Raw genomic sequence first — 20,665 nt, 5'->3', positions numbered from 1 at the left:
TATAGCTGGGGAAAAAAATCCTACGCTATCGATAAGTTTCCTTTATAAGCCTATGGCTTAGGAGTGTCCAATCAGTTCTATATGTTGGCCATGACGTTCCCGGCAGGCTACGTAAGCTTCAGAATCTGCTGTCACTCAGAATTAGAGATTTCAGGCTATCTAAATTCATCAAAAAGAATGAAATATGCTTCTTTGACGACTTCTTTTCTCTCCTTTTGAACGTCGTATCAAAACATATAAAGGAACTTTGAAGGGAGCTTTTGGTAGACTCCTTTCTAAATATCTACACCTCATCAACACACATATCAAAGAGGTTGATTATGCAAAAGAGAATAATAAATCGGGGAAACGGTTTAAAGCAAAATATTTTTATAAGAAGTTCATCAGAATGTATTCGCCATGAAAATGATTTGACTACGATAGTAATTTGCAAATCAGGGACATGGGCATCTTTCTTTTTCTACAAATTTCAACCAGACTTCATCCATTTCTTAGGCAATGAACCGCATCAAAGTCAATTTCACATGTTCCCCTTGAAAGGACCTTTGACAAATCATTCAGTCGTCTCACAACTAGATCGACAAAGACTCAGTGAATTCTATTGACAGCTTACCAGATTCAACCAAGCCCGCCAACCATTGGCGAGATATCGTAGGCCAACGGAAAATCTTGAAAATGACAAAATATCCAAGTGAAAAACAATCAACGCATCATGAACTCTGTCCTCTACCACTTTATTACGATGGTAATCTCAGATCGCAGTTATTTTTTGATAGGTATCATCATACTGTAATTGGATTGATTGCTTCATTGCCTGGTATGTTTCAATAATTGGAGGTGAATTTTGCGCACGCGTGATTATTACAAGTATGTCATTTAAAGTATAGCAGACCATATTTACCGGTTGATAATCTCATTTACTCGCACTTCTACTTACGTACTTCCACGTTCTCACACTCTCACACTCTCGCACCAATTCAATCTTATGTCAACTATCAAATTGAACGCTTCCAATTTTTTCTCAGAGCTAATTCAATCAATATCCGATCTCATTGTCCAGGATAGCCCTGAAACATTCTCTGTCATGACTATCTAGTATCTGTCATTGATTAACCGGCGCTGGAGGGCAGCCATGCTTCATTATCACGGCAAGTATTACATTAAAATCTTTCAATGTAGATGCTAAGTATCTGGATAAGTCTACTCGTCGTCTTCCTGGTTCATTGACAGGAGTTTTGAGGTAAGAAAGCTCAAGGCTTCGCTGTCGGCACCTGAGAGGAATGCCCTGATAGTCGGTCATTTGGCACTCATGGCTAGAAAAAACTGTTATGGAATGCTATGCGAAGACGAAGATGGTTTGTCCACTTTGTTTGTCTACAATTTTCGCTTTACTCTGGAAGATACAGATGCATCAGGGAAGACTTCGAACCTCAAGATATCAAGAAATCTCAAATGCAGGAAACTTATCTTATTAGCTGAATCGCAGCAAATCATGCCAGAAACTTACAGCGAAGACCTACGCGATACTCTGATGGACATGAGTATACTTGCGAAGTCTCTTGAAACATTCAGAAACCAAAATTCCCAATTCATCAGACTAAAAAGACCCTGCTCAAAACACAGCAATAGAAATTTTCATTCGTTAGGAAGCGCTCAGCTTCTACTCAAGCTAATGCCTAATCTCACTGCGCTTGAAGTTACTTACGACGATTCACTGGTCTCAGGAACTGAAACAAACCGTCCGAAGCTTTATTTGCCTTGCGAGATGCTTAATTTATATTCTATCAAAACAAATAAGATTGGAAAAGCTCTCAATAACCGTTCTTTGCCAGATTTGACGCAGTTAAATTGCATTTCTGGAGGTGAAATTTCAGGATGGGCGAGACTGTCAGTGAAATTCCACAAGATTGACATGAGAGAGCCATTGCTCACTGCAGGTAATGAGATGATGAATCTCACGAGAGATGCGAAGCTTTCAAACGTGAAAATTCTCAGTGTCAAAAACCAAATCACCTCTGAATTCTACAAAAATTTTAAAGAAGGCTGCTTTAATTTATAATGACCAAGCTTGAAGAGCTGAATTTGGCTAATGAAGATAATCTTGTCGATGATATTGCTTTGTCTAGGTTTATTCAAACCCACCCAATGCTCCAAAAAATAGCTGCCAACAAGATCGAATGCATGAATGTCTTTCTTTAACTTCTTTGACACTCTTGAAAAAGCTTCGAGGAAGCTCGAGACTTTTCGAGACGAAGAGGGAGAGTAGTGCTTCTGAATGTCTCAATAATAATGCTTGCTTGATTGAAACAATTCTTATTGTATGGGATATGATATTACGCGTGGGAATATGCGTGATTGATATTGTGAGATAATCTGATTGTTTAGAGCAGCACCGAATGGATTTTCGATCTGCAAATCTGAACAGCTGTGAAAATACCGAATGAGATGCAGTGCTCAACTTAAGGAAATTTGTACCATCTCAAAGAATACTTGAGCCGCAAGAGTATACCCAAACAAGCCCTCGAATGTCACAATTTCTGCTCAAAATCTACAAGTGTTGAAAATCAACATTTAAACACGTTTGAATAATAAGTCAAATACTAAGCTGAACTTTAAGCTTTTCTGTCTGAGAAACAAAGACAGACTAGCCATCGAATCGCATTTGGCAATGGAGGAACGTAGAGGGCAGAGTACACTTATTTACTTTCACTAGTTGGCGTAGAATTTCAGTTGATGCCATAATCATGTGCATTAATTGAGTGTCTAATAGCGCACGTTCAATGGGGGGATGCACGTTCGTTGGACGGCATGGAACGGCGCACGAGAAATTGTCTTCATCGTGAGAGCATCACATACGGGCCAAATACCATGCATAGAGTACAAGCACAAAGAACAAAAGTGTATAGAATACATGCGCACCGTGAAACCTCATAATAGCAACTCACTCGCTTGAAAAATTGTGCGGGTTGGGGATATTAGTGGATGATGATCTGCTGGCTATTGTCTTGAGTTTATCCTGCTCAATTGACTGTGTTTTGTGCAATTTCCTCTGCTCGATGGCGAGCAACTGATACGAATCTTGGAGTTGGTTGGTTTTGGCTTGGGTGGAGTGGTTTGAAAAGTCCTCGCTCTGCTTGCACTCGTTTAGCACCTGGAACCACTCTGATAGAAAATTATCGTCGGCATTTACCACGAGCCCCGCCTCCAACTTTAGCAGTTCAACGGTCTGCGAGTATCCCCGCCTATTGAGATAATTTAGGACATGCTCATCTAGGCTGTGTTACGTTTGTTATCGTGTGACCCGCGCTTCAACTCCCGCTCACGTCCGCAAATCCATTAATCGAGTTATTCGCGTTACTCTCGCTACTCCAACCACCATGGACCTCCTGCAGCCGAACAAAAATGAGATAAAAAGGGATAATTCGGTGCTATCCGATGATGAGTCGCCGCACGCTTCCAAGAAATCAAAGCAGGGCGCTAGCTCGTCTTTCGTCCCGAAGCTGTACGAGATGGTCGACGCCAACACCAACAATCTAATCTCGTGGAATCTGGCTGGCGATAGTTTTATAGTTGCCAATCTCTCTCTCTTCTCTTCGGAAATCTTGCCTACCCATTTCAAGCACTCCAATTTCAGTTCCTTTGTCAGGCAGCTGAATATGTATGGCTTCCATAAGTGCAACAAGACGCCACGCGGGCAAAAGGCACACCCAGAGCACCAAGTGTGGGAGTTCTCCCACCCCAACTTCCTCAGAGGGCGCAAGGACCTGCTCGAAGACATCAAAAGAAAGGTACTCGACGGCGCAGAGGCCAGTACGTCTACAAGCACCGCAGCACGTAGCACAGACCTCCCTTCCTCCGTCGCCCTCCTCCAGCTTAGCCAGTCGCAGTCCAACCAGTCCATAGCCACCCTCAACCAGCGTGTACTCTTTCTAGAGCAGCAGCTGGAGCATTCGCGGGGCGAGACGCAGTGTCTGAAGGATGTCGTTAAGCAGCTTTACGCCTTTCTCTACGGTACGCATGGTGGCTTGCCGTTTGACTACCCCTGGAGTGGCAGTGGTGGAGGTGGTGATGGTATGGACACTGGCAGTGGTGCTCACACCAACGCCACCACCGGAGGTAACACCAATAGCCATTTTCCCCTTAAACCCACACCACCCGCCCAGCCACCGATATTCGTCACTTCGCCAGACACCTCAACACACGCTACAAACGCGGCTAACTCCACTATCCCTCCGTATCCCTACTCGCCAAGTCCATCCAGCGCAGGCTCGCCCATACCCGATCTCTACAGCACGCATTCGTCGCCGTATGCGTCCGAGTATGGTGGCGGGTTTAGAATGGAACAGCCACTATCGCCGCTATCGCTGGGCTCATCGCACTACACCCCGCAGGCACACAGCCAAAGGCCAATGAATCTCTCCGTCGACACCAACTTCAGCCTCTTGGGGTCTAATCCTAGCCCTAGCGACAGCGTCGGTCTGGGTATTTTGAGCCCCTCTACTAGCAGCGAACGACGTCCTAGTGCTCACTCGCCGCATTCTTTATAGCCCTCAATGTAGTATAGAATTGGATCCTCACCTCACGACCTTTGCACTCCCATGTAAAGAAAATAATCTCCATTGCAAACAGCAGATCTTGTACGTTTCTTGTAAGCATTTCATGTTCTTTGTATTACCTAGTCGATTTAATAGTACTCTTAATCACTTTACTTGACTTGATTTCAACTGCGATGGTTCTTCAAACATCCAATAGCAAACTAAGCTTCCACGAGCGTGAAACGGATATTGAAGAACATGGCGTGATAGGTAATTGCATGACTGCGGCTTTAGTGTCGTCGAACTGTACCACTGCTCAGCTCTCGATGCCTTATTTCGATTCCCCTAGGTGAGTTGGCTCAGGTGAATATCTGATAAATAAAAGCAGCGTTAACACACCACAGTATCTTTGCGCGCATTGTTGATGTGAAGAAGTAAGTCTTGTGAACAGACGGGTCTTCTCACGCTGATAATTTGGGCTAAAATTTTCACTGCAGGGGCGGTCATTGGAGTATTGACCCACAAACAGCCACTGTAAACAAGCAGATGTATCTCCCATCGACCAACATCCTCAATACAAAGTTCCTGGCTGACGACGGTGAGTTGGAGCGTATCAAGCATGTCAATCTGATTCAGGTACAGCCGTTGCTAACGTAGACGGTGCGTGCCTGAGATAGGAACAGAGGTGTACACTCACATACTCACACACTGGTAGATTTCATGCCCCTCAGCAGCCCCACACATCTCGTTCGACGCGTCGAGTGTCTCCGCGGGACAATGTCGTTTGTCAGCGAATGTGCTCCTGCATTCAACTATGCACGTTCGGGGCACAGCGTGCGCGTCGATAGCGGTAGCAACACGGCCTACTTCGACTGCCCTGACCACATCAATCTCGATTTGCGCTGTACTGTCGGCGCACCAGATGCGGTATCAGATCCAGCGGTATCATTAACATCGCACAATGCAGCTGAGCGCGGCTTCCTCGGCGATGCAGTATGTATAAAATTTTCACTCTCCGAAGGCCAAGTGGTTACTTTAGTCTTGTCGGAAAGAGAGGATAATAGTACATCCCCCACCTTCGCTTCTACAGAACACCTCCTCGAATCCACAACGCAGTACTGGCTCCAGTGGTCGGCCAAGATGCAGTACAAGGGGCGGTGGCGCGAGCAAGTGCTGCGCTCAGCACTCTCGCTCAAATTGCTCACTTTTGCACCTACAGGTGCCGTGATTGCCGCACCGACATTCTCCCTGCCTGAAGACTTACACGGAGCGGGACGGAACTGGGACTATCGCTATGCTTGGCTTAGAGATTCGTCCTTCACCGTCTACGCCCTCGTCAGGCTCGGTTTCAAAGAAGAGGCAAATGCGTATGTTGACTGGATAGCTTCCCTGCTCGAGCACCCAAATAGCGACGGTAGTCTGCAGATCGTCTACACCATCCATGGTCAGCGTGAGATGCCAGAGATTGAGCTGCCCCACCTAGCTGGTCACAGGGGACAGAAGCCGGTGAGAATTGGAAATGGTGCAGCAGACCACCTCCAGCTCGACGTCTACGGCGCTGTCCTTGATGCCGTCTATCTTGCTCAGAAACACGCTAACCCGCTATCGTACGATTGCTGGGTAGGCATGCGCAAGCTTGTTGATTATGTTTGCGACGCATGGAATCAGCCAGATCTTTCTATTTGGGAGGTTAGATCTCAGAAGCAGAATTTCTTGGTGAGTGGGGTGTTTCAGAATTATTTGGCTGACATAGACTAGTATTCCAAGGTATGTTATGTTACAAATGTTTGAGTTGCAAAATGCGACTTGCGAAAAAGCGTTATTTTGCAAACTGCAGAACATTTTAACATACTCACACAATTCACTACTCTCACAGGTCATGTGCTGGGTGGCTATCGACCGCGGACTGCGCCTTGCAGACAAGAGATGCCTACCTTGCCCCAATCGCCTCAAGTGGCTCGAAAATAGAGACAACATTTATGAGGAAATCCAAGAGAAGGGGTACAATAAGCAGTTAGGTTTCTTTTCGCAGGTATGTTTAAAGATTGGATTAGAAAGCCCTCTCAATAATTCACTACGCAGAGCTACGAGAATAGAGATGTGCTAGACAGCTCCATCTTGATCATGCCCCTCACCTTCTTCATCGCGCCCACCGACCCGCGTCTGCTATCCACACTCAAGCACGTTTTATTATCACCTGAAAAGGGTGGGCTTACTTCAAACAACCTCGTATCGCGCTACGACGTAACGAAAGCGAATGACGGAATTGGGGGTGAGGAAGGAGCGTTTGGGCTATGCACGTTGTGGGCGTGTGAGGCACTATGTCGCGCTGGTGCATACGACAAAAAGCTGCTGTCTCAGTCTGTCGTTATGCTCGAGGACTTTCTGGGGTATACTAGCAATCTGGGGTTGTTGAGTGAGGAGATTGGCAAGGGCGGACAGGCCCTGGGTAATTATCCGCAGGGCTTTAGTGCGGTTTCTCTTATCTCAGCCTGCTTCAACGTCGATAGGGCGATTGAGAAGAAGTAGCTGGCATGTCTTGATGTATTGACTGATTTTGATTATATTTCGTTTCCTTTCAACTTGAGTGTAGCCTTGAAAGTATCACATCTTTAGATTATCATAAGTTTTTACGTTACTTTGATTTTGCCATATATCTATGTAATGCACTGCAAAGTAATGCATGGTGTCGGAACACCAAAAAGCTGGTCACCAGAAAATGAGAGGGGTGGTTGACAGAAAGAACAAATATACAGGCGCAATTAAAATACACTGATTTAATGAATAAATGTACTAAAATGAAAAATTTACTTGGACCTGTCAAGCATCAGATAAGGGTGGTTCCTGAAAACAGAATGAACTGACAGTTGAATGACAGCCATGTCATGCTGCAAGGCGTACTACCACCCCGCTATCTGTAATTGTCAACATCACACCGAGAAAGTGAGGGAGATGAACCAGAATCGAAATGGATTTATTAGCCCACAATATCAGAGGGAGTTTACAACTGACTGGGAAGAAGCACAAGATGTGCAAGAGTTAGAAGAAGCAAAAAGTGCAGAAAAAGAATGGGCCGAGTGAGTTGGGTGATTTGAGATCTGGGCCAAAGGGATGCTAACACGTTACAGCATCGCGCGAGCCAAAGCGGAGCTACAGAGAAGGGAGGATGAGATAGCGGCAAAGATGAGCTCGAATCGCAGTATCAGCAGTGGTAGCAGTGGGCGGTCGAGCAAGGCTATGTCTAGTGGGATATTCAGCGGTGTGACTAGCAACACGACCAACAGCAACACAAAAACACACCAACAACCACAAATTATCATCCAGCAGGTGCACTCAAAAGCGCCTGTGGATACGGGCGGCGGTATGTGGGGGTTCGACGCACCGTCTCAGCTCCCAATTTTAACAGCCGATGGTCAGCTCGTTTACCCGCGCAAACCCAAGGCGAAGCCACCGCGCAGCGAGCGCATACGCAGAGAGAAGGAAGAGGCGGCGAAGAGGGCGCAGGAGAAAGAACGCGAGGTAGCGCTGCAGGAGCAGTTTAAGAGGAGTGCTGAGACGAGGGAGAAGAGCGACTCGGATGCTCTGGCTAGGCTGGAGATGACTGCGAGCGAGAGTGCCATGAGGGAGAAGCGGGAGAAAGATAGGAGGGAGAGGGGAGTGGATGGTAATGGTGATATCGATGCAATTGAGGTGGTCCAGTCGGATCAACCCCGCTATCGAAGCCAGAGTTTGATGAGCGATCCATTTAAGCAACAGCAACACCAGCAGCTCCATAAATCCAAATCATCACCGGCTCAACAACAGGACAAAATGAAAGCATACCCTATTCCTGAACCAATGATGTCTATGGCTTTTAGTGATGGCATTAGTGTGCCTGATAACAAAGCGACGAAACATGTCTCAGGATGGAAGAAGCTGTTTAGGAAGTAGGTGTGCGCAAATTCCAGGCGACTCCTTGATATCATTAATATCTCTCATTTACACACCCATTTCCACTCTTGTTCATCTAGTCATTCATGTCGTTTTCTTCTGAGGTATAGCGTGACCGACGTGTACACTCCCCCAAGGAGGTTTATCAGCGTCATGAACGCAACGAAGCGAGTTTTGGCGTTTTTCAAAGTCGACAGCCATCATAGCGGCAGCAATGGGTGTAGATATGGAGAAGAGGAGGCCAACGAAAGGTGTGCGTTCGAGTAAGGCAGCCGCAAAGCCGAAAGCTGTGAGAGGAGGGGGTGTTACTGGGCGGTTAAAACGTATTCAGCCTGACTCACACCTCAACTCAAAAGAGCGCTGCTGGATGAAGACTTCTCGCTGATACTTGGACATATTCTTCGCGGCGAAATATGGCTTGAGGAGGCGTCTGGTGAGGGCGACAGAGCGGAGAGTCGCACCTATAACGATGCCGACAAGAGGGATGACGTCGACGGGGAGGAGGAGGAGTTTGATTAGCAAAGCGAGGGCTTTAGAGCGCTTTCTACCCTCAACCAAACCGCTCCAGCCCGATTTTCTGGTTTTTGCCTGCTTAAGCGCCTCATTTTGCAGCGATCGACCAGCTGGAGTGTTAAGATTGAATTCCTCGACATATTTGCCCCAGAAAGCGTTTTCTTTAGCCCGGGATTGGATGGTGAGGGAGTACGCGAGACGCCGGGACTGAGCGATGCGCTTGTTGATGAAGAACTGGAGAATGGCGGTGAATTGGGTGCTGACAAGCATCAGCGTAGAGAAGCGGTGTGAGGAGGGAGTGCTGTAGAACAAGCTGAGGTAAATGCTGAGCAGGCGATTCTGTATCGGATAAGTAACAAGGACGTAGACGCTCGCTGTGATGAGCCCAGTGGCCAAACCCTTACGACAGAGCGAGTAGATGGGTGATCGAACATGGGAATCACTGAGCAAGCGATAGATGCCGACTGGGCAGTAGAGCGGAGGAAAAAAGAGAAAATTGATCGGCATGGTGGTTTGGTGGTTTGGGTCAACGACAAGAACGACCAACTGAAATGAGCGAATCAGTCTCAACGAATCCGCGGAACATTCCGGCAGCGCCGTTTGTGGTGGGTTAGAGCGTATACGCTGTGGATATCTCATCAAAAATGGAAAACAGGCCGACGTAGTGGAATATATCGGTGGAGAGGGCGCAGAGGTGGACAGCGCGTTGAAGCAGTTCCAGGAGATGGCATCCAAGTACAGATACATGGAAATATCACTTCTACAAAAGAAGAAATCCCTCGATGTCAAGATACCGGACATCTCCAAGACGCTGTCCATGGTTAGGCATTTGCACGGCGCGAATGAGGACGGCACAAAGACAAAAACGCTGTTTGAGCTGCACGACACGCTTTACGCGGAGGCTGAGCTGGACAAGAGCGACGTGGTGTACCTGTGGTTGGGTGTGGGTGGTGTGTTAGCCTTATGCGTCTACTGATATGCAAACACAGGCAAATACAATGCTCAGCTATACAATACCAGAGGCTATAGCGCTCCTCGAGAAGAAGGAGAAGCTGGCTGGTGTTTCGTACGAGCAGTGCAATGAAGATTTGGAATTCATCAGGGAACAAACAACTATCACCGACGTCAATACAGCCAGGATCTGGAACTTTGATGTCAAGAGGAGGAGAGAGAAGAGGGAGGTCGAGCAGCAGCAGGAGAAGGAGTAAGAGTAGCCACTCTCAGCCACTCTCAGCCACTCTCAGCCGCAGCCAAGTTTTGTACACCAACATCGATGAACACCGCCAATTTCGTTTCTGATCGGCTGATTTACATCCCGGACTTGCTCAGCAGACACGATTTAGATGGTCTTCTCGAGGCTATTTCAGCAATCACTGAGCGATCCTGGCGGTACAACGACGGTTACAAGTGGGTAGCGCTACTTCCAAGCCCAAATTACATTAAAAAGTGATACAGGCACCTCTTTATAGGTGTGTTCCCGTTTATTCTCCTTTATTTGCGAAATTTGCTCAATTTCTAATCAAACAGGTGGTCAACTCACCCGAACCGGCAAACTGATACAAAGCAGCACCCCGGCTTGGATGGATACGCTCTACCAGCGCATAGAGGAGTGCACAGCAGTGCATCCCAACTACGCAGAACTCTACGCTATCCAGTCGGGCCAGGGGTGCGCGCAGGGTGTCAAATCGACGACAGCCACATTCACACTGGGTACTCATCTCGTAGCTCAAACAGATGTCTCAGCCACGCCGATCCTCCTCGAACCAAACAGCCTGCTTATAGTGGTGGATGGTGGCCCGCCAAAGATAGTCCCTGGATGCATAGACCGCGTTTCTAGCCCACCCGCTCATCTGCTAAACTCTCACCTCCTCAAAAGCCCCAATTGCAGCCGTCTCGCGCGTCATGGTGGTCACCTCACGCGTAGCGACGGATATGTGTTGAATATGTACGATATAAAGCGCGTCACTGATGCTTTTAAGGGGGTGCTCGGTTGAGTGTGATATATTTATGCAGAATCTGTCGCCATTGTATTGCTGTGTCTTCAATTTGTTTTATTTTTATTTTATTTTCTTCTTTATCGACGACGAGGAGGGGGATTACCGTTAGTAGATATAACATATAATACACCATGGATACGCCCGATACGCCAGCTACGCCAGATAAACACAGCCATGCCCCGCATCCACACCTCCCCTCCCTCTCCCCCGGCACACAGGAATTCCTTAAACGTCACAACCTCGATCAGCGCCTTCTCGACAGCGACGATAGCGATGATGACGACAGCTTCGATCCTGCTCTTCTCGCCAGTGCGTCGCGGAACGCGCTCGCGAATGCCAAGATTGGCGGCGTGGATGGCGTGGATGTGGGTGATGTGGGTGATACCGGCGATCCTCACAAGGGCACTGCAAACTCCCACAAGGAACTTAAGGACCTCACTAATCGCCCAACCGCGAACCTCCCACGCAGAGCAACACCACCTGATTTCAAACGCAGCGTCCAGCAACCACAGCAAACACCAGCCACGACACACACCCTCACGCGCGAATCGCCACCCTCCGATACTCCCTTATCCAACCACCCTCTCCGTCTTGTTCCGGAAACTCCCAATTTGGGTGTCGACAGCCAGCCTCAACCGCGCACTGCTACCTCTACCGTAAGACGCAGGCGACCGGCTGCTGGCACTCAGCGTCCCCAGCGACCAGACAAGAAGTGGACGCCGGCAATGATCCAGATGTTGCAGGGTGATGGCAGTGTGGGCGGGGGCGTGAGTGGTGCAAATAGAAATGGAATTCCCAGTGGAAATGACCAAGAGGATGTTAGTTTGAGTCGCAGTGGCAGTGGTAGCGCGAGTGACGGCGGTGCATACCAGTCTACTAGCTACTCACCGCACTCATACTCAGCCAACTCCCCACACTCCACTCACTCCACTCACTCCACTCATTCACCAAGATCAATAGACAGACCACCCCTCGCTCGCAACGCTCATAGCTACTCTAGCTACTCTGGTCTCTCGACAGGCGAGAATAGCGCGCGTGATACTCACAATAACACTCCCCCTACCCTTTCCCGCTCTCTTTTGCGCTCGGATATCAGAAATGAGGAGGACGAGCGATCGACTTATAGATCTGATAGATTTCACAAGTCTGAGAGGGCGGAGAGAGTCGAGAAGGACGAGCGCGAAGAGTCGCGTGAAATTCACCCCTCGCACCGCCCATTAGAGCTCGAGAAGACTCGAGAAAAGGAACGCGAGGTGCGGCGAGAAAAGTTAAGAGAAGAGCAGCGCAGGTCTAATGAGCAGCGCAAAGCTGAAGAAGAGCGCAAAGCTGAAATGGAGAGGAAACTTGAAGAGGAGAGGAGAGTTGAAGAAGAGCGGAAAATTGAGGAAAATCGAAAAGCTGAAGAAGAGCGGAAAGTTGAAGAAGATCGGAAAGTTGAAGAAGATCGAAAAGCTGAAGAAGATCGAAAAGCTGACGAGCAGCAACAACGTGAACAGCAGCGACAACAACAACAACAACAACAACAACAACAACAACAAAACTCTCAACAACAACAAAACTCTCAACACCCACCTCCACCCCTCACAGACGCAGTAGTTCCCCTTCAGCCCCCTTCATACGTCCCTCAGCAGCAAATGTCCTGGTCTCAACCCAACCCCTACCTCGGGATGCGTCCACCCAGTTACCTCACAGTCAACGGCATACCCTATCTCCGTCTCGACGAGCTGGGCAAGGGAGGTTCGTCGAAAGTGTACCGTGTGCTCAGCACACAGAATGAGCTTCACGCCATAAAGCGAGTTCGTCTCGACAAGTGTGATCCAGAAACGGTGACGGGGTATCTCAATGAGATATCTCTCCTCCAGCGTCTGCGGGGTAATGACCGTATAATCAAGTTATGGGACTGGGAGAGAATGGGCGGTAAGCTACTCATGCGAATGGAGTGCGGTGAGATAGATTTCGCCCGCCTCCTCTACGAGCAGCAGGGAAAACGTTTGAATATGAATTTCGTCGGTGTGTACTGGGAGCAGATGTTGCGAGCCGTGCACGCGATACACGAGGAAGCAATTGTACACTCAGACCTCAAACCAGCCAACTTCGTTCTCGTAAAGGGTTCATTGAAGCTAATTGACTTTGGGATTGCGAAGGCTATTCCGAATGATACGGCCAATATACAGCGCGATTCGCAGGTGGGCACCATCAACTACATGTCGCCGGAAGCCATCACGAATCCGAGTGGACTTGGCAATAAACGAGGTTTAAAGGTGGGAATGACAAACTCACTCGATCACACATTACTAATACACTCTCACAGCTAGGTCGCCCATCGGATGTGTGGTCACTGGGCTGCATCCTATACCAGATGATTTACTCCCATCCACCATTTTACCACTACCAGAACATACATAAGAAGTTGGCGGCGATCCCGGACCAGAGCGTGGCTATAGACTTTCCCACTTATTCAATCCCCGTGGAACCAGCACAACGCAAGGCGGACGGGACATACGAGCCGGTACATCGACAGGACTTGGCTGTGCGCGTAGACGAGGATGTGTTGCGAACAATGAAGAGCTGTCTTAATCGAGATGCAAGGCGACGGATGACTATACCCGAGTTGTTGGAGAGTGATGCGTTTCTTCAGCCCAAGCAGCGGCAGAGTAGCAACGCAACGACTGCCAACCCACCCAACACACTCAACATCAACCACGCTCAAATGAATCAGCTCGTTAAACAGGTCATCCAGTTCGGTAAATCCCAGTCTGCTAATCCGAGCGTACTCAGACCGGAAACGGTACAGGGCGTAACGCAGGCGCTGTGGAAGACGCTCGGCGATGCACAGCATTGAGGGGTGCGATTGAATTGGCGTGAATTAACATGAATATATTACTATCACTATCACTATTAATATGCATGGGACACCTAACCTGATTTTTATGTCTGATTGACACATAGAGTCGTGCTGCCTTTCGCAGATCTTGTGACACACTGAATACATTCTTAGAGACCTTATCACAAAATACTCTCGATATCAAATGCACTATAAATCAAACGGTATCAATGTAAGACTATTTTACTTGGTCAGATATAATGATAACAGTGAGAGTTGGAAAGATATTGTCAGTGGAAATGCTTGTGAGATGAAAGATTGTCCCGCGAGTTGAATCCTATAAAGATCTACTTTGGCATTGCGCCTGAACAACTTTGCACAAAGAAAAGGTCTCTTTATAATAGGACTTAGTTGGGAAAATCCCACGAGTAAAATTAAGGCCTGAATTGACCTCTGCGTGCAAATGTGCCGGGATGCACCATTTGACTGCATGCTACTGAAGGTCAAACAAGGTTATACGTTTATGATTGAGGATGCAACGTGACCAAATGATAATGCGATCTAAGTAAATATCAGTCGCAAACCTATCGAGCCTACTGTACAGTTGTTGGCGGAGGTTTTCGAATCTCTTGGTGGTGTCACTGAGAAATTTTTCACCATAAATGAGCCTTGATTGTGGTGATGCTGTGCTTGTGCAGCCTCAAAGCCGAAATAAAGACCCAAACGCCGGATATTACCTGCAAAATTGCTGTCGAATGTGACTTCCTTGCGATGCCCTTGTGGAGAACGACTAGATGTCTAGAAATTGGTGACGATACCTTCCTTTGATTGGTTCGATATCAGAACTTCTCTTTGACAACCTCATAAGATCAGAACATTTTCAAAGACAGCTTTACCGTCCTTAAATGCGTATTTGTGACTTTGAACATGTTCTGTGACAAAGTTCCAGTTTGCTTAAGCCGACTTATCGACCCCGTGAATTAATCTGCTCACTCGTCTTAGTTCACATTTACCCCTGTTTGACCTTAATTGTGGAAGACTAGTGACTTTTCGTTGAATCGCTTCTTGAGTTTGCTACTTTACTTGTGGAGGATGTGTTTTTGACAATTTCTCCTAACTGTGAGTGGATTTCTATTGCTATTAAATAATACCCCTTCAGCCACAGCAGCACCTACCCGACTGATGCTAACTCATGACGAAAGATGCGAGAATTCTGCCATGCTCTCCTTACATATTATTCCCTATCTAGACCGATTGACTTGGTGAAAGGTGAAAACTTTGACGTGATATAACAAACAAAACGCTGAAAGTGGATATGTTAGCTAATGAAATAGCAGCTAATTATAATAGTAGTTAATAATGATAGTCATGCATTAAAATTCTATAAAAGCGGCGCACTGCGTTAAAGTTAATCTTTATAACGCAGGGTGTAAAAAAAGTAGCTGAACCAGTCACCCATCTTTTCCACACTCAGATCCCAATGATCGGGGTCAGTATTGAGGAGAGGTTTACGGAAGTGTGGGGGAGCGTAGGTGTGATAAATGAATACGGATGATGGTTCAGGTTTGAGTACGCGCTGTACTTCTCTCACTTCACTCGTACAGTCGTGAACAATGCTATCTTGAGGATTCCAAGGATCACGTACGCCGGCGAGGAGAGCGTCCATGGTACCCTTATCGATAGCGACATCGAAAGAGTTATCGGGGAGGTCAAGCTGGCGAATATCCATTACACACCATTGCATGCCACTACGCGATTCATTTGCTTTGGTCATGTTATCAATGCACACTGGTGAATAATCAATGTTGAGGATGTTGGTGTAGCCGTCGTCGTACATGTCGCGGGAGAGGGAGGAGTTGCCGCATCCGAGCATGAGTATGCGTGAGTCTTTGTTGGGTATGTGGTGCGCAAGACTTTGTTTGAGATCTGGGTACTGCTTAAACCAGTCGAAAGTATCTTCGGTGTCTTTCGTGTACCTCTCGTCCCAATAACTTATATCCGAGTAGTCTGATGTTTTATTCGCTACTAGATCCATTCTGATTTTTTATGGTGTGGTGGTTGTGGTGGTGGTGTATTCCAAGGATCGTATTTGCCAGGGAGGAGAGCGTCCGTTGTGCCCTTATCGATAACGACATCGAATTATTATACGGGGAGGTCGAGCTGGTGAATATTCATGATACTCCACTGTTTATTGATTCATCGCTTTCCTCGAAAAGATCGATAAGGGTTGATAGAATGATTTCAGAGCGCTTATTACACTAAACGGTATAATGTAGCTGCACAAAATATGCAGCAAGAATGTATGTTTTATTAAATGCATTGTCCTAATCACAGAAAATACACATATTAACCACGCATACCAATATCCCAGTCATCTTGTCTGTAAGAGAGGATTGTATTGCTGTGATTTTTGTGCTTCTAATTTCAATGATTCAAGGCCATTCTTGAACTTTGGTAGAGATATGATCTACTGACAATCTGAACATTTAAGCAAAATCATAATTTTCTAAGCATCTCCAGCATCTCCAGAAGCTCCAGGAATTCATACACATCCTCTTCTCAACCCACCGCTGAATATTGTTTGAGTTGAATTTCCCCCCTCCCACCTATCTCTTCTCAGATAGGTGATCTACGAGTTTTGATAATGTCCAAATAAAAAAGGTTGACAAATAGCCCTGAACGAGCTTGACAGGATTGCGCCAGAATTATATCCCTAAGAATTTAATTGCGCGCTATAGACTGTTGGGAAGTTGGAATCCGATATGTTTCTGGTGCACGCTAGAGGATATATGGGGAAGATTTCACGGGCTTGATCGATAGAAGGAATTAAGCCTAGCTGATGGAAACCACAAGCATATTATCAAGGTGGATGGAAAAAACGGGTTAGGTAAAAACCACCACCACGACGAAGATGAGCGGTATTAGGGAGTTAGTTGTAATGAGTGAGGGGGAAGTGAATTTAGAAGGGATAGAGTTCAAGTATGGGAGAAGTGAGAGTGGAGGGAATGTTAGATTGGGTGATGGGTACTATTTAAATGAATCGAAGGATATCAGATGCTCGTGCAGTGTGGAAGAGAGGGAAGTACAGAGACCTGGGAGTGATTCAAGTGATTCAAGTGATTTACTGGAGTGGATAAGCCTGGTAAGGATGGGTAGCCAGTTGATAGCCCCGACAAATGAGAAAGTAGGAATAAGAGTGTTTAATTGGCGGGGTTTGATTGGTGAAGAGGGTGTGGATAGGTTGGTTGAGTATTTAAAGGGATTAAGCAATGCAATACTCATAGTACAGTTGATATACTATGGGAAAAACAGCAAAATTCGATATAAAACAATCCAAATAAAACCAATTTATAGAGAGATTAATGAGATTGTAAATACAAATTAATTCTCCTTCTCTGCGGCTAATTTGAGGTAGAATTGGTCACGACGGGTTGCTGTGGGTGGGGACGGTTGTTAGAAGGGGAATACCTACAAACACACCAACTCACCCTTTGGAATGTGGAAAATGTGCCAGTATGCGTAGCCAAGTGCAGTACCCAAACCCAATGACACGCTAATATCTCTAATAACGCCTTTGCGGAATTTACCAGTGATGCTGTGAGCAGGATTGTTAAATATTTACAACTCCAACCAAATGATTCCAAACTCACGGAGCAATCTGACCAATCATCGTAGTTTCTCGTTAACCAAATACGATCATCATCAAAGCAAGTAAAATAAAAATACTCAAATGACATCCACAGCAATAAATAAACTACGAGATGAAGCGATTATTCCACCTTCGCCCTACCCGATTAAGGCCTGGTTTAACACGTTGATTGAGTTGGTTAGATCAGCCCAGTTAACTCAATCATATGATAAGGAACAGGCGTTTGTACTCTGGTTACGAGCAGCTGGCGTTGCTGATATTCTATCTAAGCATCCCGAGTTAAGATCGAGAAGAGACTCGTTAACATCATCCATCACTCAATACTTATCAATCAATGTACCCACTATTATCGAATCTGCTGGTACCCTTGAAGCTATTCTTAAGTCTCAATTGGATGCGCAACTATACCATGATCAAGAAGAACAATTGGCGTTGGACGCTGTGGCTAATCAAAACACTCAAAAGACCTCCTACAACGACAATTGGGAGGTTATTCCACCCGCTATTCCCACTCCCTCCACTAATATACCCTCCATCGACCCTTTCAAACTCTACAAATTCCTCAGTTCTTCAACTTTCGGCGATGTCTCACTTCTACTCCTCGATTGCCGCCCTCTAGACCTCTACAAGCGATCACGCATTTCTCTCCACCCACCAGGTGGAAAGGGTAGAGCTGGAGTTGTCTGGATTGACCCTGTTTCTCTCACTCCCCACCTCTCCCCCGCTACTCTCGAACGCATCATCAAATCCAGCTCCACACGCGGTCACTTTGTCTACTCAAAACGTCACTTATTCAATTATACCGTTGTCTTCGATGATTCTTGCCAGGTTAGCAACCTTCCACCCACTTTATCACACCTCCTCGACTGTTTGATGAGTCTTGACGACCTCCAGAATCCTCCTATGGGTAAGTATCTGTGTTGTTTCATTGTCTACCTACTCATCCACCCTCTTCAGTCCTCAACGGCGGCTTTACTGCTTACCAACGCAATATTGGTCCAGGTGGTGTGGATGATACTGCCAGTACTAATAGCAATAGTAGTAGTAGTAGCGGCACTGTTCAATCCCACCAAAATCAGACTCCCTCTCGCTCCATGCCTCAGCCAGACCTCGTCGGTAAGGCTGGTCGCAGCGCCAGTGCAGCTCCCGACATTGGCAAGCTCAATGGTGTTCCCAACGACAGCAACGACAGCAATGATAATATCGTGAGTTCATACCCTCTCTCACCCCACAACTCCTTCTCATTCCCCTCACAGCTCCCTCCTTCCCCCTCTCACACTTCCCAACAATCCGATTACATCTCATACCAGCCACAATCTCAAACATCTCTTTCCCGCCACCCTCGTTCTAGCCTTCCCACTCCACCACTCCCCTCTCGCCCTCCGCACTCGCGCAGACGGAGTGATCAAGTTGACACTGAACCTTACTCAGGATACCGACCACGTTTGTCGATCGATTACCCCAGCGTGAGTGGCAGTATCGGTATGGGTGGTAGATCAACTCCCAAGCTGCCCGCTCCCACAGCCCAGCCCATGTCACCTGGTGTGAGTGGGATGAGTGGTGTGAGTGGGATGACACGTACTCCTAACCAAACCAGCACTACTACCACTTCCTCTCTCTCCACTTCACCTTACAAAGCCTCCTACTGGCACGGCGAGGTGGTTGGACTGACTGGTCTCAAGAACCTCGGCAATACGTGCTACATGAACTCAACGCTGCAGTGTCTAAGCGCAACGGTCCCATTTGCACGCTTCTTTACGAGTGGGTTGTGGCGCCGCTGCGTTAACCATTCCAATAGATTAGGGATGCAAGGGCGCTTAGCGGAAAGTTTCAGTCAAATACTCAGCCACATGTGGCGAGAGCAATTCACATTCATCTCTCCAATGACTTTCCGTTCAATCATCTGTGCATTTGCGCGGCAGTTCCACAACACCGACCAGCATGATGCGCAGGAGTTTCTTTCTTTCCTACTCGATGGACTTCACGAGGATCTCAAAGTGGGAAGTAGTGTTGGGGGTAATAGTGTAGACAACCAATCGCACAATGCAGCCGCGCTTGAAACTCTCCCTACTCCACTGGGGAGTGAGAGAGAATGGCGGCGCTACAAGACACTCAACGACTCCATCATAGTCGACTACTTCCAAGGCCAATTTCGGAATAGAATGGAGTGTCTTAGCTGTCACAAGACGAGTACTACTTACAACGCCTTCATGTATCTATCCCTCCCAGTCCCAGCGCGGCGGTTGAAGGGTAGTGTATCGCTAACGGCCTGTCTCGATGCCTTTCTGAAAGATGAGATAATGGAGAAAGACAACGCTTGGCGCTGTCCCAACTGCAAAGTAGCCCGAAGGTCTGTCAAACGTCTCTCTATAGCCCGCCTCCCACCTGTCCTCCTCATCCAACTCAAACGATTTGCTTACGCGGGTCCATTTTGCGATAAAGTCGAAACTAATGTTGCATTTCCCTTGCGCGGCCTAGATCTCACACCATACACACCTCAGATACAATCGCGTTCGCATGTGCAGCCATTCACCTCGCAGAATCAGTATCAGCACGGCGCCAGCGACGATGTCAAGAATAATCCCACGTCTCAAATTCCACCCTTCAAATACGACCTGTATGCTGTCACTAACCACTTCGGGTCCCTCCAGAGTGGGCATTACACGGCTAACGTACGCTCCGGACAAGACTGGTTCAGTTGTCAGGATTCCCGTGTCGGTGAGCTCAGCGAGAAAGATGTGGTGTCTAAGCATGGCTATATGCTTTATTATAAACGGTCTCCTTCGACTAAGTGAGCACCTCGTTTGTACGTCTATTTATGCATTTGTTTACGTTCATGTCGCAATAGGGTTGAGATTGTTGAAAAGTAATTTAGCACAAACAATCACTCGATTATCAAATACCAAACAAAGCACACATGCTGATTATGAGTTGTCTTATCATAAAACAATCATGTCCAAGTATATTTTACGTTAGCTTAAAAGAAGAGACCTTCTGACACACCACCAAAGCCGCGAAATGGAGCAGCAGAACGACGAGTCAATGGAAGGGTTGACTGATAAGCTGCGCAGGCTGCGTGGCGCGACGAGTGATATATACGACCAATCCGAGTCGCAGATACAGGGAATGATGGGCAGTGTGGGTGTGTGAGTGTGTGTGTCTCGTTCTTACCCCTCTGCAGGAAGGTTTCATCGCCAGTCTTAGCAATGGTATCAAG

General features: G+C 47.1%; 11 protein-coding genes across 11 annotated transcripts; 7 read left to right on the top strand and 4 right to left on the bottom strand.

The window, feature by feature from the left end:
- Positions 1-2,941: 2,941 nt before the first annotated feature.
- J056_001840 (uncharacterized protein) lies at positions 2,942-3,337 on the bottom strand (the record flags this gene model as incomplete). The annotated part of the gene is made up of 2 exons (XM_009271468.1): positions 2,942-3,275; positions 3,324-3,337. 2 exons carry the CDS (start codon positions 3,335-3,337, stop codon positions 2,942-2,944), a joined length of 348 nt encoding a protein of 115 aa, XP_009269743.1.
- A 40-nt stretch (positions 3,338-3,377) lies between these two features.
- On the top strand, positions 3,378-4,547 carry J056_001839 (Heat shock factor protein 4; the record flags this gene model as incomplete). Its single annotated transcript, XM_009271467.1, has 1 exon — positions 3,378-4,547. The coding sequence occupies one exon, from the start codon at positions 3,378-3,380 to the stop codon at positions 4,545-4,547; it is 1,170 nt and encodes a 389-aa protein (XP_009269742.1).
- A 182-nt stretch (positions 4,548-4,729) lies between these two features.
- J056_001838 (uncharacterized protein) lies at positions 4,730-7,064 on the top strand (the record flags this gene model as incomplete). Its single annotated transcript, XM_009271466.1, has 8 exons — positions 4,730-4,884; positions 4,940-4,969; positions 5,033-5,133; positions 5,178-5,195; positions 5,251-6,251; positions 6,294-6,302; positions 6,412-6,567; positions 6,618-7,064. The coding sequence occupies 8 exons, from the start codon at positions 4,730-4,732 to the stop codon at positions 7,062-7,064; spliced, it is 1,917 nt and encodes a 638-aa protein (XP_009269741.1).
- Positions 7,065-7,415: 351 nt separating this feature from the next.
- Positions 7,416-8,465, top strand: J056_001837 (uncharacterized protein; the record flags this gene model as incomplete). The annotated part of the gene is made up of 2 exons (XM_009271465.1): positions 7,416-7,612; positions 7,664-8,465. 2 exons carry the CDS (start codon positions 7,416-7,418, stop codon positions 8,463-8,465), a joined length of 999 nt encoding a protein of 332 aa, XP_009269740.1.
- Positions 8,466-8,549: 84 nt separating this feature from the next.
- Positions 8,550-9,485, bottom strand: J056_001836 (uncharacterized protein; the record flags this gene model as incomplete). The annotated part of the gene is made up of 2 exons (XM_009271464.1): positions 8,550-8,752; positions 8,807-9,485. 2 exons carry the CDS (start codon positions 9,483-9,485, stop codon positions 8,550-8,552), a joined length of 882 nt encoding a protein of 293 aa, XP_009269739.1.
- A 44-nt stretch (positions 9,486-9,529) lies between these two features.
- Positions 9,530-10,186, top strand: J056_001835 (putative prefoldin subunit 3; the record flags this gene model as incomplete). The annotated part of the gene is made up of 3 exons (XM_009271463.1): positions 9,530-9,583; positions 9,634-9,921; positions 9,968-10,186. 3 exons carry the CDS (start codon positions 9,530-9,532, stop codon positions 10,184-10,186), a joined length of 561 nt encoding a protein of 186 aa, XP_009269738.1.
- Positions 10,187-10,251: 65 nt separating this feature from the next.
- Positions 10,252-10,972, top strand: J056_001834 (uncharacterized protein; the record flags this gene model as incomplete). The annotated part of the gene is made up of 3 exons (XM_009271462.1): positions 10,252-10,385; positions 10,434-10,447; positions 10,506-10,972. The coding sequence occupies 3 exons, from the start codon at positions 10,252-10,254 to the stop codon at positions 10,970-10,972; spliced, it is 615 nt and encodes a 204-aa protein (XP_009269737.1).
- A 134-nt stretch (positions 10,973-11,106) lies between these two features.
- J056_001833 (Serine/threonine-protein kinase mph1) lies at positions 11,107-13,817 on the top strand (the record flags this gene model as incomplete). The annotated part of the gene is made up of 2 exons (XM_009271461.1): positions 11,107-13,236; positions 13,287-13,817. 2 exons carry the CDS (start codon positions 11,107-11,109, stop codon positions 13,815-13,817), a joined length of 2,661 nt encoding a protein of 886 aa, XP_009269736.1.
- A 1,390-nt stretch (positions 13,818-15,207) lies between these two features.
- J056_001832 (Endothelin-converting enzyme 2) lies at positions 15,208-15,834 on the bottom strand (the record flags this gene model as incomplete). The annotated part of the gene is made up of 1 exon (XM_009271460.1): positions 15,208-15,834. One exon carries the CDS (start codon positions 15,832-15,834, stop codon positions 15,208-15,210), a length of 627 nt encoding a protein of 208 aa, XP_009269735.1.
- Positions 15,835-17,180: 1,346 nt separating this feature from the next.
- J056_001831 (Cytochrome c oxidase subunit 7A) lies at positions 17,181-17,469 on the bottom strand (the record flags this gene model as incomplete). The annotated part of the gene is made up of 3 exons (XM_009271459.1): positions 17,181-17,233; positions 17,288-17,394; positions 17,450-17,469. The coding sequence occupies 3 exons, from the start codon at positions 17,467-17,469 to the stop codon at positions 17,181-17,183; spliced, it is 180 nt and encodes a 59-aa protein (XP_009269734.1).
- Positions 17,470-17,529: 60 nt separating this feature from the next.
- Positions 17,530-20,598, top strand: J056_001830 (Ubiquitin carboxyl-terminal hydrolase 8; the record flags this gene model as incomplete). Its single annotated transcript, XM_009271458.1, has 4 exons — positions 17,530-18,355; positions 18,406-18,653; positions 18,705-20,239; positions 20,460-20,598. 4 exons carry the CDS (start codon positions 17,530-17,532, stop codon positions 20,596-20,598), a joined length of 2,748 nt encoding a protein of 915 aa, XP_009269733.1.
- Positions 20,599-20,665: the final 67 nt, after the last annotated feature.

Source organism: Wallemia ichthyophaga (assembly GCF_000400465.1).
Source record: "Wallemia ichthyophaga EXF-994 unplaced genomic scaffold scaffold18, whole genome shotgun sequence".
In the NCBI taxonomy this organism is placed as follows: Eukaryota; Fungi; Basidiomycota; class Wallemiomycetes; order Wallemiales; family Wallemiaceae; genus Wallemia; species Wallemia ichthyophaga.
The sequence above is the reverse complement of the archived record's forward strand: the minus strand, read 5'-3'. Positions and strand labels throughout refer to the sequence as shown.